Here is an 18,967-nt window from a genome sequence, read left to right as displayed (position 1 = left end):
CACACACCTGCTCACTTTTCAGAACCCAGGATCACAAATGAGACTGTAAATCCACTCCTATTGTTGTGGTGATCAGTTTTGACAGAGGCTGTGTTAGCTTAAAATTACCTTGCACCATTTGGCGGGAAATCCATAACTTCCTGTTACGGTCTACTTGAAAAATATCATGCTTTAATAATTTGTATGCCCTGAGGTCTACTTGAGTAATATCATGCTTTAAAATTTATATGCCCCCCCCCCCCCCCCCCCCATCCCCCCCCATCCCCATGAAATGGGGGGGGGGGGGGGGGGGGGGGCATAAAGTGTTACCCATAGCCATCCAGTCCCATCCTGTCCCATGCAATATAACTAGCTAATCTCAGGAACTGCATGATGTGATCCTCACCAAACTTTGTTTCGGGGTGTCAAGTGGTAGCGGGGGCATTTATGTCTTAGGCATTTTCTTGTTTTAGTAATTGTGTCTCCTGCTTTTTTTTCTTCCATGAATTTTTGGTTTGTCTTTATTACATTAAAATTATCTATTGAAATAAGTTGCACTAAATCATTTTAAGAAGACACAAAAGTTAATGAGTTTCGTTCTGGCTACAGAAGCTATTACAACTTGTAATGTGTAATAGGAGTACAATATTCTGTTTGGTATGTACATCAAATTTGGTCTAATTTATTCAGCTGACAGAGCATTCTTCTTTGGCTCAGTAATAGAGGTGTGAATTATCACACCAGAACCCCTGGGTTCAGTTCCTGTAGGGACTCTTAGTGGGGATATATATTTCCCTTTCCTATGATTCACAACTATATCAATATATGGATGTTAAAAATTGTCTTAAAGCCTTAAAATGCTTGTATCTCTCCATAGTAAGATTCACAAGCCATGTAATAAGAAATATCCCTGATATTCTTGTTTACATAGGAATTGAAGGTCGTGTATGAACATTAGTAGCTTCTGAATGTCTCTTGAGGATTTACAGGGGTTTTGAACTCCTCAATCATTCAGAAGTGTGGCACAGTTTTTGAACTCTAAAACACTGAAATATTGATTTTTGCAGTGAAGACATACTCATTAAATTCTTAAATTTTAGTTTACAACTCCAGACTTTTCATAAAGTTTACTTTAAAGTGCAGTAAATCTCATCGTTTTCTTTCTATAAATTTGTTTACAATTGATTTTCATGCATTCAGTCTTTGGAAAGATTTTAAATTAAGTTCTCTTGTGAATTTAAATCCTAACCTCAACATTATTACTATGACAAATTGTATCTAGCAGTCTATATTTAGTGTGTTGATTTTGTTGGGAGTAGGATAGTCTTCTGTCCACACGACACTCAAGATAATAATGATATCTTATTTATCCAGTATAAAATTGTTAGTAGCCTTTGTCAATTTGATTTTAACAACATTTCCTGGACTTTATGTCTGTGATTTTGTTGTAATAGAACCTTGGACTCTTTTTAGGGGTGTTAACATTTGTTTATGGAAACAGTAATAAGGATCTTTATATAGAAATTTAAGTCACGTAATTCCTAAAACATGCACTGTATATGCCATAACTATCAAGTTTCGGGTTTTGGACTGGAGCCGGCACCTCAAGTTTATTACAGTAGATATGGCAACATCCAGTACAAAATTTTGATCCCTGAAATGTGCTATTCCTTATCTAATGTGTCCTTAACACTGAGTTAATTACAGAATATGATGTTGAAATAAGACGTTCATGCATCAAAGTGTTTAGATTTAGTAACATAAGATTGTGAATTAAGCCTTTCCCAACATGTGGTCTCCAGATTTTTCCCTGAACAGGTATCTGTTTGGTATAATATTATTTTATCTGATGGTGATGTGGTTAGTATTAGCTGCTGTCTTGTGTCAGACCACTCTCCCCATTGTGGATGTAGTCTCTGGCACTTAGGGATGATAATGTCCCATTTTCCTGGAATAAGATAATGAAAGTCTTCAGTGATCGGTAATTTAAGATATGAAAATTCTGTCCAAGAAAAGATGATTTAAATTTCAGGGTTATATACACAAACGAATTGTCCCATTTAACAAATGGCCAACAAGAGATGGCTGAACTAATAGATATCTTAACTCCAATTCTACTAAAATCATACTGATAAATCTGGTATCAAGTTGACCCAGATATTTAGAAGGATCGTGTAGTATAAAATAATTTCAGGACAAATTTAAAAGAAAAGCAAATGTTTTCCACTTTTCTTAGACATTAGACATATACAAGGCCATCATGATCACTGCATGGTGCCGTTGGCTTGAAAACTGAAGACGTTTTTGAGTGTGTTGAAATTTTACCCATGTAAATTTGTCTGTATTGTTAGAGATGTTATCGGTGATATATTGATTTGTTTTTAAGTTTCTCCCATCAGTTTGTCATTAAGAAACTTTCAAGGTCTTCAGTTGTCAGCCATATCTGTTTTTGTTTTGAATTTACAAGCCTTTGTTTGGAGAAGTGCAATTTCACTGTTGTTCCCAATATAATGAATTTGTCCATCAATCATTTGGTTGTTTCTTTGTACGAATTGGACTGTTTGGATCACAGCATAGTTTACATATTAAAACAAGGACAGTTTACATGTTACCATAAGCATAGGAATCCCTGTTTTGGCGATTTATATCTCTTGTACTAAATGGTGATTTTTAAGTTAGAAAAAAAACACCAGAGAATACCAACATAATAAATAAACTGAAATTCAAACTCAAAATATATAAAGAGGGCAGGATACAAACAAAAAGTATAATATAGAGATATCCATGGAGATCTTTGATAAAGTACAAGGAGAATGAGACCAGGTGTTTCGGAAGGGTAAGCGTCTTCCTCTGGAATTCATACCTGTCAAACTTTGGCCAAGTTTGGACTAGAGCCACCAGGTAATTTCAGTAAATTTGACAATCTCCATTACCCAAACTGGAGATTTTCAGAGCTTTCTGAAATTGAAATCTATTATTTTCAATTATCGTATCCCCAAAAGCTGGTGAGTTCATTACAGTAAATAATGTAATCATATGTTGATTAACATGTTGATTAAAATCAACAACGTTATAAAATTTAAGGAACATATATGGAAATCTCAGGAGATAGGGGAGATGGCTTATAGTATAGAAATTAGGGCTGTAACAATACGGCCATGCTACGATACGATATATCGCGATATCCACCCACGATACCATACGTTTCAATAGAATACAAACAGCTCAAGAAAAACTTCACAGGTATTAGAAATAGCCTGTTTCCCAATTTCCATCAAATCCTAAAGATTTGATAAAATATTTCAAACGAACGAAATGAAATCTCTTGAGTTTGTGAAGAGTTTTCCTTACTGAAGACCTCAAGTTTTCAGATTTTGACCCCGGACATAATGATGAATCAAGACGTAGACAGGATCCTTATTTGTGACTAGCTTAGTGACAATGTTTAGATATAATGTTTGTCATGGTTGTGTCAAATTTTCATGATAGTAAGTCACCCGACACTAGTTATTTACTGTGATGTTGATCAGTATGGAGAGAGAGGGCATCAACAACAGGAAACACAACATTACTTCTATTGACATACACATCTAGCCATGTGTAGGGCCATAGAGTGGAAAACATCAGGTGATTTCATAACAGCCAATGAAATACTGTCAACTAAAGTTAATGTATAAAAGATAGTAAAATATCTATTTTGATTATTATCCTCAAATGAAATATTTGGTTCTGGTTGGCCGCACTGCACTGATTAAAATCACGATTCAGGACACTAGAATTCTGGTCCTATAAATATTTATATTTAATCTAAAAAGGAGAAATTTATCACTGAAAATAAAAAATTTGATATGTACATTTTAAGTGATAATATTTCTTTTATAGCAGGAATATGTTACTTAAGACATCATCTGACTTGGATATATCACAATAAAAACTACATTAGTAAATTTATGTCTTGTCCCGTCACACCTGACCTATCTTACCACAAACAGATGCTTTAGAACTATTTTTGAAGATAATTATATAATATACATGTAATGGGAAAACGTTTTTTCTTATGGTACTTATAGAAACTCAGACTTAATATTGAATAATTAAATTCCATAGAGATAGTTTGATATGAGATACTGAAACATACATGGATTTGAAATAGAAATGTTTAAAAAATTCGGCCCTGACGCAGCCAGTCATATGCTTTCCCAATGATTATTAATGCATAGCATCAAAATGAAAGATGAATCCCAGCAAGGGAAGTAACTGTAAGCAAGAAAAATGTTATATTTTGCTTTATCTCCTATGTTCTGTATAACATGAAATGTTTATATGTGACTTTCATTCATGTTTTAGAGCTTTCAAATTATTTTCATGAGTACAAACATTCATGGTTAGCCTGTGTCACAATAATATACAATACATTTGTGGTTCCATCGCAACCTATAGAAACAAGTATCTTTTTTTTAAATCAAAATCAAAGTTTTGAAATTTGCTGTATTATGTAAACTAAGTATTAATACAACCATGTTATACAAAATTGAAAGTTGTTGAAGTAGTTTACACTGTACACTGACCTGTACAGCCCAGGGTACAGTTATTAAAGGCATCATCAGCTTGATGAGGCATAATAATATGTTTTGATTTGTTTTCCAACCAAGTTTGCATTAATACATCAAAATTTAATCAGAATTTTGAAATAGTATATTATCTAAATACAATGTAAATGTTGTATGGAAACCTGAAATACCAATTACTTGACATGGAAACATCAATTAAAATTTTGGGTTATGTTTGCTTAAGCAATACATGAGTATTTGGGAGAGTAGGTTATGAATGAATGGTGGCCATCCCTCCCTGGCCATTACATATACCTACTGGGACCAATTAATTCCTTCTGATCATTGCTGGTCCAGTCACCTGTGAAACTTGTGTATTGACATACCAGTTTATCTCCAACAGTTCAATGGTTTGATGGATATTTTATCAGCATCACTGCTTTATTGTTGATGATTTTTGATAAACTGGCTTCAGAAAGACCCCAGTATTCTCCTTTCTCGAAATCAGCTTCAGCAGCAATACATTCCCTGTGAGGATATAAACACGTGTTTATGATCAATAACCAATATTATATACATGTATAGAGAGATTTGCTCTGTGTACCATGGAAAACCATACATAGGTTTTATATCATAGATTAAGGTCTGTTCCATATATGTACATGTTGTATGTAATCTCTGATACCCATCCAAGAATGTATTGATCTTGGTAAAATGATATATAAAACTTCCATGATGTTTGGCAAACACAAGCCAATGATATATAGAACCTCCATGATGTTTGGCAAACATGAGCCATCAAAACAAAGATTCATAATTCTTGAATATAGAAACTCATGAAAACTCAAATGTTTTTAGCATTGATATTGAGAAACTGATTCAAACACATTGAAAGGCTATCAAATCCTAGAGAACTGGGCCAAGTTTCGAGGATGGGCCTGTGTGCATCATTAGTAGTCGATCTGCTGTTCATTGTTTATCAGGATATAAAAGTGCTGTATCACCCAGAGTCATCATCATTAATCTTGTCTAGTGTCATTTTCAATGAATGTTGAAAGATCTATTATGTGAAAAATCGTTTTACAATCTGTGCAATCTAGATGTGTCTGAGGAAAACCATACATGGTTTCAGCTGTAATAGTAAAACACAAAGATGTACAGAATTGGATATTCTGATGAAGTAATGTTTATATTTTAGAAAAATTTTGATCATGATGTATTAAGGTCTTAAGTTAATACTTAAAAAAAATCATAATATCTGCCTTATGCAGAAAAGTTGTGTTTAATTTCCTGTTAGCAGTTTCTCTAAACAAAGGAGTGCTTTTATTCCAGGAAAGCAAATAATATGAATAGCCTTTAAAGACACTAGGCATGTTTGTACAACACATGGGTCTAGTATTGCTTCTTCAAACAGCAAACATGGAAACAGATGCAAGAATTTGATGATCAGACATTGCGTGACGACTGAATATTTAGTCTACATTTGATTCCCTTTGATGAAATGTTTGTTCAATAGAACAGAGTTTCAGAAATTAGCATATTGCGACAGATATCTTAACATGTGTAAGAGTATTAGATACAGTTAAAATTACATGTGTGGGAGTATTAGATACAGGTAAAATTACATGTGTGGGAGTATTGGATACAGGTAAAATTACAGGTGTGGGAGTATTAGATACAGGTACAATTACAGGTGTGGGAGAATTAGATACAGGTAAAATTACAGGTGTGGGAGTATTAGATACAGGTAAAATTACATGTATGAGAGTATTAGATACAGGTAAAACTAACGGTGTGGGAGTATTAGATACAGGTAAAACTACCGGTGTGGGAGTATTAGGATACAGGTAAAACTACCAGTGTGGGAGTATTAGATAAAGGTAAAATTACATGTGTGGGAGTATTGGATACAGGTAAAATTACAGGTGTGGGAGTATTAGATACAGGTACAATTACAGGTGTGGGAGAATTAGATACAGGTAAAATTACAGGTGTGGGAGTATTAGATACAGGTAAAATTACATGTATGAGAGTATTAGATACAGGTAAAACTAACGGTGTGGGAGTATTAGATACAGGTAAAACTACCGGTGTGGGAGAATTAGGATACAGGTAAAACTACCAGTGTGGGAGTATTAGATAAAGGTAAAATTACAGGTGTGGGAGTATTAGATAAAGGTAAAATTACATGTATGGGAGTATTAGATACAGGTAAAATTACAGGTTTGGGAGTATTAGATACAGGTAAAACTACAGGTTTGGGAGTATTAAGATACAGGTAAAACCACAGGTTTGGTTCTATGACATTGAGGAGTGCATGAAACTTACAGCTAAGTATGTAAATCCTATAATTCAAAACTTCTCGATCTGAAATTATTGCATCCATAGCTGATAATAATACTAATACAAGATAAGTTGTAATTCATCACTATGTTAAACTTCCTGGTACAAACTGTGTTCTGATAGCCAGTTGGTGCCTAGACTTAATGTTAGTGTATGTGACTTTGTGTGTCATATCTTGACACCTAAAGTCACCGACTAACACACAGACATTATTTAGTTAATATATACTTCTTGAAAGTCAATGTATGCACGTGTGATATTTATGTCATCCTGTAGTATTATTTTGTTTGTTTTTGAATTTGATATCTTCAATAATAATAATAATTTGGAGTTTTATATGCTGCTATATCATAAATATTGTCTATGGTTATTTGGCCTTTAGCAATCAGTCATTGTCTTCCTCAACTCTCTGGGGAGCATACAGCCAGAGCTGCCATTTTGGCCATAACAGCTTACACACCACATTTCTTACACTGCCCTACCACATACTCATTTACAGCTGTGTCGACTGGAACACAACAGAATAAAGTGTCTTGTTCAAGGATACAACACAGCGCTGGAACTCAAATTAGCGACCTTTGGTCACATAACCCTGCATCCTACCACTAGATCACTGTGACTTTTTAACACTAAATTCTCATGTGAAGATAGGAAAGCCTTGTGTCATGAGCGTAATGACTGCTTAACATTCGGCATTACAGGACTGGGACGACTGGTTCACCCATTATCAGTATAATGTGAACTGGTGTGATGTCCTGCTGGGTGTCTTCAGCAGTATGCTTCAGTGAGGTTGCACTATAAAGTCGGCATCATATTTTGTGCTATCATAAGGAGACAAACACACAAGAAGACAGACAGGCAGACCTCCTATAACACAAACACACACTCACCACACACATTTGGGGGGAGGTCGTCCTTAACTGACCATAGCTGTTGATATGACATTAAACCATACTAAAGCACATGCCAGCTTATTTATCTTTCCCTAATGACCAATGTCATTGTTTAGTGGTTTCTGAATTGCTGTTGCCACAGTCGGCAGACTAATGGACCCCACAGTTATACTGTGGTTTTCGGCTTGATGCCTATTTACTATGCTTGCATCAGCAGATTTATGGCAAAGAATTTGGATCTGACATTTTTACCAAAAAATCGGATTCTGTCTTCCATCCTGGGAACCATTCGACTTTTAAGAAAAATTTACAAATGAAGTGCAAATTAATGTACTTAGCATTACACCAAGGTATTCTTAGGCACTTGTACGACACTACCTTAAACTTCCAGGAAAGATTGATTGATTGCTTACACAGATGAACATCATGCTCTCATCTTAGAGATACCAGTGTTCAAAAGGACACCTGAAAAAATATATCATGGTATATAATAAACAAAATGAAAATTATTGAATTTACAGATATTGGTTTTATGTAAAAAAAAACTCCATTCTTTTGTAGAGAATGTACATTGGTATTGTATTTTCTCCTTAAAACACAGTTTTTCAGTATAATCCTATCCGAGTCTTCAAACTTGTAAGATGCCAAAAAATGTCCACAGTGTATTGTAAAAATGTATGGGTTTAGTCTTGAGACGGGAGTTTTGTCTATTGATTGTTAGTGCCAGGGAATTGGTATGGATCTGTGACCTTCAGGATATACAATGGCTCGGTCCATATCAAAAGAACATGGCTTTGGCTTCTGTGTTGCAGGATATAGTGTAAATTTAAACATGTGTCCAGTAGATTGGCACCATGCCCTGAAATCTTGACTTGTATCAATGTATTAAAATCTCTATGTCATAAGATCAGACTGTGGCTCCCCCTGGAGGGTCTTTGTTCGCAATAGATGTGTATCTAGGGCATCAGAAACATTTCACTAGCCCCTTTGTATAGTACTATATTGAAAACTGCCACTTTTGCTTGTTATGTATTGAATACATGTACTTGAAATTAAAGGTGCCATTTATAAAGGTCACTTAGTAGGACATGATGAAAAATCGGTTGGAGATCTGTGATTAGTGGTTTGGTACCAATCTAGGAAGGTTGTCTGGGTGCTACATTGATAACACATAAACCTTTCAACTAGGAAACCAAGGTGCAATTCAAATCAGATGTGAAAAAGTAAAACGGTTGCCTGGCAAACCGCAGATTTTCTCCAGGTAATCGGAAGCATTCTATCCAGAACAAAAAGAGTGATTGCATTGATACAAGTTGATATGACTTGTTTGGCAATAAAGCTTAAACAATATAGTATATCTCTGATGGGGGTGAGGGATATAATGATTATTAGCCACAATTAGCCAATATTCTCCCTTTCATTTCACTAACAGTGATGAATAGCTGATACTTGCTTCAGAATTAGTGTAAAATAAATAATATTTCTATCACACATATACAGAGTTATGGCCCCTTGCTGTCAAGAATGACAAGAGTGACTTTGGATTGTTTATGGTACTCTACCTCGTGCTTCAGAAGTCCCAGGCTGTTGTTAATGTGACTTTGGCAGGGAATCATTGATTTGTTCATCATTATTAGCCCCAGTGCCAGCTGATAGAGATTTTATAAATCTCACCATCTGCCTGTTAATACAGTAATGTCATAATGATGATACTGTTACATAAGCTGATCAGTAGGTTTGGACAGATGTGGTTGTTAATGATAGTCTTATATTTGTATATGATTACAACTAGATTAACAAGTATCTAATGTTTGACGGGATGATTAAACATTCACATGAATATTGTTGTAGTAATGACAGGGATTTTCCTTGGATCATCATGTGTCTGAGTAATGGGTTCATTCTCCTAATTTTTGGCAAATTTCCAAAGGAAGTTATTGGCGATTCAGCAAAACAATATAATGAAAAAGAGAGGTCGTTAATTGTTTTGTGTGTCAGTATATTATTAGATTTTCTCAGCTTAGTGGAATATTTCCTCCCTGTACCACAAATCTAATTAATTAAGGATCTCCCAGGTACAAATTCATCTGATCCTATTATTTATTTTTCTGTGACAATAACACTAAAATATAAAATCATATTTGGCCCAACTGCCTGATGTTCTTAAGGTATTGTATCTCATCTCTACAACCTTCCTGGCATTTGTACTGCACGGCGCTACTGTGGAGCCTAATTTATTTGACACCAGACTTTTTAAAAGATATCTTTTGTTATTGAATAACAATGGATCAGTAAAGAGTAACTGGTAATGCTAGTCTTAAATCCAACTTTATTATTTTTTATCCAACAAGATGATTCACTTCCTTTTGATGTCTGTGTAAATCTGCAATAGAGCTTCACAAGTGTGTGGCTTCTACCAGGAATTTTCCTCATGTCAATTTCTGTCAAAATGGCCTAGATCATATTCTCGTCTAGCACTCTTGTTTTGGACTATCCTTTGACTGGTAACTAATTCTAAAAGCATTAATAACAGCACACTGATTTATTTTATCACACCTAAATTCCTTCTGACATTGAATATTTGGAGTATCTGGAATGAGTACCCTGGCAACAACACCATTTGTCCATTAAGTTCTGTTGTTTCCCCATCATGATCATTTGAGGATGTAATTTGTCTTTGTGAGAGTAATGGGAGCTAGCTTGCTTGCATATTTATGTACGTCAACACAACCTCACAATCAACCTCTGATGAAGAATGGATATGATTGTAATAAAATGATAAGGAAAGTCAAGATCTGATTTATTGATTCTTGGAGTGTAGCTAAATCTCCGTTGTAGTATTACCATCATTTGCCTTGTAATAATTTAGTCTTTATATGAAAAATTTGGGAAATACGGAGAAGGAACTGTGTGTAAAAATAATCATGTCAAATTGAATTTGTATTTGTTTATCATAGAAAATAGAAATTCAGCAATTTTACTGTTTGACCTCTTTGAAATATAAGTAGGCTAAATATATACTGTATCTGAGTAATTTGTAAAGTAAAATTGTCAAGCAAAATGATATACGGGCCCCATATACCTTGTTCTGGATCATTGTCCATGGTACGTGTATGACAATGTATCAGTCTTAATTAGACCAGTGACAACAGGGAGGTCTATTCATAGAAACAGCCATAAGCGTAAATGTCATGTAAACGCATACTTGTACTTATATATAGGTGAATGATTTCACGAACACTGCTGAAAGGCCGTAATAGTGGACGTAAATCTGTTAAATGAGATGAATAGTTTCAGAACACTTGTGTAGTTTAAAAGGCCATAACACTGGATGTAGAATAAACATTCAATGTCAATTCACATGAATCAGTGACCAAGTCAGACATTTTCTTTTCAATTTTTATACACATCACAACAAACAGTATGAAAGTCAGATTTGATATTAATTTGTATCAATTTGTCATATTTGGCACTGAAAAGCTGAAATCATGTGTATGGTTCCCTGGTCAAGGCACTTGCCAATGATTCAATATTTAATGCGAAGGAGGCTTTAATTGTTAAACATTACATATTATATGTAGTTTCAGTAATGAAAGCAATGACCATTTAGACTGGGGCATGGAGTTTGATTATCATCAAAAGGTGCAACACTGTGAAAAAATGAGGTTGATTTAAATTGTCTGTAAATTTTACCTTGGAGACAGTTTACTGTAAGTTAATCGGCAGACTAGATCACCTGAGTTTTGTTATCATTGTGATCCCAGACTAAGGTTTTACTGCCTCATTTACACTGCTAGTCATATTTACCTACAGATTTTAATGGACAAGAACAGTGGTTATTATTCAGCTTTAACAGGCATAAAACATGTATGTCTTTAAAAGTCGACAAATGAAGACTGTTCTGCTGTTCTGAGTGAAGAGAACTTGAGTCTAATTTGTCTACCTACTTAATGGTTCCTTTGCATGCACTTTTAATTCTAATTTTGACTACTGCACTTAAAACAGATTATCGTGCTTTATGTTTTTTATATAATTGGACAGTGTATTTTCCGCTTGTATTTTGTCAGCTGTTATGAAATCAAAATCCCATAAATCGAGGATTACAAGTGACTTAATAAGTTACCCTGTAAAATTTACTGTCAATTTAAGGGTTTTGTATGTGTACATGAAGAAAACTATAAATATCAGAATAAAGCATTGCTGACACTTCCGGAGTCATAAGCTATATCCAAATGATTACTTTGTGTTTACTCTGATCAATTCAGTTAATTTCATTAAAAATTTACCCAAATGGTGTTGAATGAGATCATCAGCTTGTTGATACACTGGTAGTTCATCAGAATATATCTTGAAACAGAAAGATGTCCATTAAAAAAACCCACAAAAATTGTTTTTTTCCTGTAACCAAGATTTTGTTGTTTTGTCTATATAAACCCAGTAATTTCTGAAGTAGACTGCAATGTACTAAATTTGATTATAAATTACTTAAATTTCACAAGTTGATTTAACATCATATTTCTTTGTCTATTTTCAGGAAAGGCAGAAGAAAGGATAAAGACTCTCCGACACCTCCGCAACAGGAAGAGCCCAGACAGTACCTTGAGGATAGCTGTGTGAAAGAACGAGTAACGGAAGCAGATTTTTACAAACTCGTCAGCTTGCCCTCTTGTCTAGATTATAACGAATGGCTAGCAACACATAGTGAGTTTCCTAACAATGAGTTATCGTCAGTATAATTAAATAAGACATGACTTCCTGGTCTATAATGAATGGTAGCATTACATGGTGAGCTTTCTGGATTATTTTAAATTGGAAACAAGTTTGGTAGTTAGTTTTCAGAAGCACTAATGAAATTAAACCAGCTGAGATTCCTGAAAAGAGTTTAAACTGAAAATCCTAAATCAGCCGTTTGTTTTTTTGCTGGGTTTATCGTCCCATGAACAGCTAGTGTCATTTTGAGGCGGGGTGTACTTGTAGTAGTTGGTGACTACCTCACTGAACAACATATGGAAGGCCTGTCGCATGCCATCCAGAGAAATTAGGGTAAAGTGTCCAAGAACACAACCATGAATCCCTGAGAAATACAAATTGACAAAGTAGGGAGTGTCGAACTACGCACCTCAGATCTTCGCCTGAGGTTACCTGGCCGGCACTCGGACCGACTATTGCAGCCTAAATCAGTAGAGACATCAGTTAAACACTGTTGTTTTTAGATGTCTACACTGTTATGTTTCATTACATAAGTAATGGGTGTATAATATATTTATGTTATGGTGAGCCAAACAGGCATGTCCATCTTGAATATGATTTGATATTTCCCGAGACTTGGAGGGCATATATTATACAAGGGCATGTGTGAAGCATCATTAGTGTTGAGGGCCTGTTTTCACTAATTAATTTCATACAGTGAATTATGAAAACAAATGTCGAACAGGTACAAACTCATGTATCTTCGGTAGGCTTGAACATGATAAATTTACCTTTCTGCACTTAATTAGCGGATGGCATCCTGGTAAATGATGTCGTAATTAGAGAATTAAGTGTGAAAGGAAGAAAAGGAACTTTACTTCATGAGCATCCTATCATTATTTGTAATGAATGGAGAGTCCAGTTAAAGATGAAAAGTGTTCCCAATAAAACAGTGGTAAAGTCAATTTTTCAAGAGGTATCCCAATACCAGTCCAGAATAATTACCTCTGATGTTATTACCCAGATCAGATGATAATTGTTACCTCCTCATCTCGACTTCTGTCGGATTGATTAGTGTAAGGTAATGAATTACATAATGACTAGCTGTAAGACTTGTAATCTATATATCATTGTGTTTCTACTGATTGGCAGTGTGACCTAGATAGAAGGGGAAAAGGAGAAGGAGGTGGGGGGGGGTTCAATCTTGTAATAGAATGAATTCCTTGGAGAGAGGTGTAGATGGTCAAACTCAAGGTATCATGTTAAAAACGAACAAAAGACATAACAAAAAAAGGGACACAGGTTAACTAAGGAATTCCTTCACCATATTCAAAGGATTTCATTCAGTCTGTAAGGGGCCAAATGGTTAAGTTGTCCCGACACTTTATTGCAAGCTCTCTACCTCTGGGTCTCAAGTCGAAATCCATGTGGGGCAGTTGCCTGGTACTGACTGTAGGCGGTGGTTTTTCTCCAGGTACTCCGCCTTTCCTCCACCTCCAAAACCAGGCACGTCCTTAAATGAGCCTGGCTGTTATATTTGGACGTTGAACAAAATAAACAAAATTCAGTCTATACCTTATTCCAACAGATTGATTACATGTACAATGTTTTTCTTGGCTACTTTAAAGATTACAAAAAAATATATCAAAGTAATTAAAAAACCAGTGATACATCATTTTTAAGCATAATGTCACTGTACTATTAATTTTTGATGATGTATCCAGTTCAGTGCACGTGGATCAGACAGAATATCTCCCTCTCTACCAGTACTGCAGGGGATTATCTCAGTCTGGTGTGAAAGGAGGTTTGTTAACATATCAAGAGTAGCTTTATTTACAATGAGATGTGAAATACTATCCCATACATCGTGTAAAGTTTTGATTGTATGTTACACAGACACAATGTCAGAAAATTTTCTGTCAAAACAAATCTGTCAAACAACAAAGAATGAAAAAATCAAAAACTAAATTTGAGACATGGCTGAAAGGCCAAGTCTTTGTTATTGTCAAAGTCTATAAGTTAGTGACTTCGCAGATTTTTTTGAAACATGGAATATATACACAAACTGAAATGTATCAAGACATGGCATGTATGAGCTATCTTTATCAAGCCTAGTAAATGTCAGTCCGAGTAATTTATATCATTGTTTATTGACGAAAGAAAAAGGTCATTTCTTCATAAAAAAAAATTCTACACTTTTGGTGATACAGTATCAGATGTCTTACGGCTAACTCTTGTCATTCACCCTAAATCTATTGTTATTCTCTGTAGGGTTAAAATCTTATTAAAATTGAATTAAATTGTATGCGTCAAGCTTGTAAAATGAGCTGAGAACAGTTGTACCATGTAGATCTTTATAAATGGAGCAAGTTATGTATAGAACTGGTGTAGTTTGAACTTGTTGAAATTGATAGCCAAATTCAGCTTTTTGCATTTTGTAGCAAGTCTAGATATGTTTGAGAATGATTTCTTTTCAAACTTTATCATTTCATTTCTGAAACAGTAGCTTCTGGGTGAGTGTTATCACAGAGGTTTGACACCTTCGAATTCCTATGACCTAGAATGAAAAATTAACCCCAGGAACTGATATCTTGATCATTAAGATGTGCCAATCTCCTGTGCATCCAAGATCAAAAGAAATCAAAATAGACGAAATGAGGAAAATAGATTTGCTTTTAGAAAGAAGAAACTTGTTCTGAAAATGATGAGGGGGAAATTAAACTTTAAAATCCTGGTGGTATTTCTGGTACATGTGAAATAAAAACGCAGTTGCATATTTGTAAGTTTGAAATTATAATTCATATCGCATTTAAGCATGATGATGGGAAACAAAATTTCATGTACACAAACATTTCTGTACTCCTTGATACTATTTTAACAGATACATGTACATGTTTGATAGAATAGAACATTTTAGAAACAATATTTGTAAAAGATTAGTAAGGATTGAGCTACTACTTTCATGTTTATCAGACAAAGATTATGGTGTGATTTACAATTTTAGATCTCCTAACCACTGATAACTAGTTACATGTCGTTTGTGTAAAAGTATAATCCATCTTTATGTACATTAGAGAAAGGATGTGATTAGAAAAACAAACATTCAAGATGTTTACTGCCATTCCCATGAGTTTAATTTATGTTAAAATCCCACAATCCTTTGCAAATACTAGTTAAACAAAACAAACAAAATTGTTTTTATCATTTCATGTAAAATTTAGTACTGTAGGTGCCAGTATACAAAGTATTATAATCATATTGCACTTTTAAAAAATTCCAAGAATTCATCATCTCATATAAATTTGATATCTGACCTGGTATTCTGAGTCGACCTTGCAATGTGGAAATCTTAAGGTCAGACAATGAAAGGAAACTGTGTGTCTACTTCAGGATATTTTGACAAAAGACTACCAAAGGACTGAATTAAATGATACACACAGCACACTCTTGACAAACCTGTTATGTGATAATACATACACAATTACAAGCAACACATGAAACATCACAGCTGTTATAAATCCAGACTTTTTTTTACCTTGTTGGTATTTACGTATATGTCATCATCAAGATGCCATATTAAAACAGAAATTCTATTGAAATGTTCACAATTTTGGTCAGGATGGAAACATAGATGAACTTGTTGCTTTGAAATCCAGTTGTTTTCAGATTATATAATGCTACGTGTGACTGTTGTGTAGCTTTTATTATTTTTTCTCGTTTCAGCTTTATCATTTTTCAATCATATAACCTTGATCTACGGTGTAATATCTGAATACTGTACATCAGAAGGATGTCCATCCATGTCTGGGCCAGGCAATGTGTAAGTATATTGTACCATTGTAACTTTACTAACTTATATCAGGTTACACTATGTTAATGCTGTAATGAAGTTTTATACTTTAATTATACTGTCGTATCCTGGTCACAGCACCAAAACTTTTTTTTGCCCTGAATCTGAGATGTTATGTTATTATTTTGAAATCAACACATTTTCATGTTCATTTGAGCCTTACTATATCAAAACTTATGAAAAAAGTGACTATCATATTTAACTGAAAATTCAACTAGAAAATGTTTCAAAATGAAGGATGAACTTTGTCTCTACAGATGCCTTTGTCTTTAACTTTTGCATCAAAACTTTTCTCTAATTCAGATGATTTTTTTTAGTTTTTTTGTTTTTTTTTTGGTTTTTATCTTGAGTGATGTTGAAACATGATTTGAGTCCAAAGTCTAAATTTATATACGGAGTAAGATGATCTATCTGAAGATGTGTTTGTTGATAAGGTTGATTTTGTACAGCAGGTAAACACATGAAGATAGATACAGCTGTAAACAGATTGTCAGTCACATAATGTTGGCTGTGTGACATTGTATCCTATAGCGTTTGAGACTTGGTGTTTTTATAGATGTTAGAGAGATACAAGGGTCTAAACTACAGGTATTTCAGAGGATTTTGTGGATCTAATTTGGGTTGAATGATTGTGAGTGGCTCCTTTGTAAGGAAGTTGTCGAGATATTTAAGGTTCTTCAGTTTGATCCTATTCTGGCAAAATCTGACCTTTATTAACATTTTCAAGAAATTTGGTGAATTCTGAAATGATCATATCCTGGACTTGCTGTTTATTAAGTTAAATGAACTCATAACTTTGTATACAAGAGTTTGGTGTTCACCGAGGGCTTTAAAACTTTTCTTACAACTTTTGTCTTTGATTGAAGTTTAGAACATCCTTACAATTAAAACCAAGGTCATAGAACAGCAGAACTTTATTTCTAATAAGTTCTGGTATTTTGAGGATAGAATAAATAAAGCTGCAAAAAGAGATACTTTGAAATTAAAAAAAAAAAGAAAAGTGTGATCCCTTCCACAATTTCTGAAAAAATATACATCCTTTTTGCCCTAAACTGCAAAATTATGAACTATAAAAGATAAACCAATACAATAAGCTGTCTGTTTATAAGCCTTGAAAGAAATTTTGGTAATGAAAAGTACAGTCAAACCTGCTCTAACGGCCACCTTAAATAAGCGGCCACCTCCATTAAGCAGCCAGTCAGTGGTCCGCCCGATGGAAAACACTATATAATGAACCTTATATAAGCGGTCACCTGTCTAACGCGGCCAACGGCCACAAAAATCTGCCCAGAGTCTTCGTATCGTCCTGTATTAAGCGGCCACTTTTTCCGGAAGTAGACATCTGCTATTATCACGTGACCAGGTATTTTTTTTATCAAATTCATTAAAACTTTGATCTTTGTTGGTTTTCATTTCAAAATACACTGTACAAGGTATATTGTTATCAATATCAATAAGTGCATTATAATATGATAAATTCAATAAACTGTTGAAAAAAGAATTGGGCAACAGGCCGTTTCTGGCCAACCTGGTTTAAGCAGCCACCTGTCTTAAGAAGCCAATATTTGTCGGTCCCTTGGGTGGCTGCTTAATACAGGTTTGACTGTATCATGCTTGTAAGCAGAGTTAGTCAGCAGGTAAGATTGGATACATGTATGAGAAGGAACTGTGACATATGACCACAGGAAACTGTCCACTGGACCAGGTAGAGTAGGGGCAAAGTTTACAGTTTTATTATGGGTGTGTTTACAATCTGTTTCAGAACTCTAAAGATATGATAAATCTGTTTACTTTTAACACACTTGAATTCAATGATTCTTAACGGTCCTTGACTTACCAAACTTTCGACCTACAAATGACCTTGCATTATCAAATATGGCCATTTATACAGGTAGAAATCTGGTAAAATATGAAATTGGAGATCAAGCTGTTTTCATAAGTGTTTTCATGCAGTAAATGAAAGAAAAGGGTGTTATATTTCCATTGTGAGTGGAACAAAGATCTGTAACTGTGATAAATAAGTTCAGGTTTCATGTTGTTTGGTTCATCCTTCAGGTTTCATGTTTGTTCAGTTCATCCTTGATGTTAAATAGCATAAGTTGACCTTTCAAGGTCAAACACGCTTAACGAGAAAGGTAATGCTAGTATTAGAGGTAACTGAAGATTTGTGCTAGAGATAAAAATCTAATCTATTAGACAAGACCTGACATTTGACATTACTGTGTTAACAATATACACCAAGGCCTCCTAGTTGTCCTGAAGTGAGGCTAGGTGACTATTATGTAAATCCATCCCCATTTTCCATCCTCAGTACCGCTGAGAGATCAGACAATTGAAATGACTTATTGTAAAATCTGACAGGTGCCCCTAGCACTGTCTGCAGTGGCTGCATTGTTTCTGATGTCTTGAATAGCTTTTTCATACTGTGGTTTTATTCTTTCACACCATGTTTATATTCCATGAATAAATAAGGTTTGGGTGAATCACCTTTGCGGTAGGGTTGTATATATACTGTGACTATACTGGTATTTTGTTTGTAAACTTTGTGGTTTGTGTGGACTCGCTTTTGACTGACCCTCTGGCAACAATTGTATTCCCCATCTTGGTATATATGGAAACCATTTAGCATATATTAAATGGAAAAAATTATATATGAGAGGTCA

The 18,967-nt window shown here is 34.6% G+C and overlaps 1 protein-coding gene across 3 annotated transcripts in view; it reads left to right on the top strand.

The window, feature by feature from the left end:
- LOC117336884 (MOB kinase activator 2-like) overlaps nucleotides 1-18,967 on the top strand; it is a 60,562-nt gene that overhangs the window by 31,537 nt on the left and 10,058 nt on the right. For all 3 annotated transcript variants that reach the window (XM_033897624.1, XM_033897623.1, XM_033897622.1), the window contains exons 2-3: nucleotides 12,300-12,466; nucleotides 16,178-16,274. In XM_033897624.1, the coding sequence (XP_033753515.1) occupies nucleotides 12,300-12,466; nucleotides 16,178-16,274 (264 nt within the window). The remainder of the gene's footprint in view (nucleotides 1-12,299; nucleotides 12,467-16,177; nucleotides 16,275-18,967) is intronic.

The sequence above is a fragment of the Pecten maximus genome, chromosome 10 (genome assembly GCF_902652985.1).
Source record: "Pecten maximus chromosome 10, xPecMax1.1, whole genome shotgun sequence".
NCBI lineage: Eukaryota > Metazoa > Mollusca > Bivalvia > Pectinida > Pectinidae > Pecten > Pecten maximus.
Note: the sequence above shows the minus strand (reverse complement) of the source record. Positions and strands in the feature narration are given on the sequence as shown.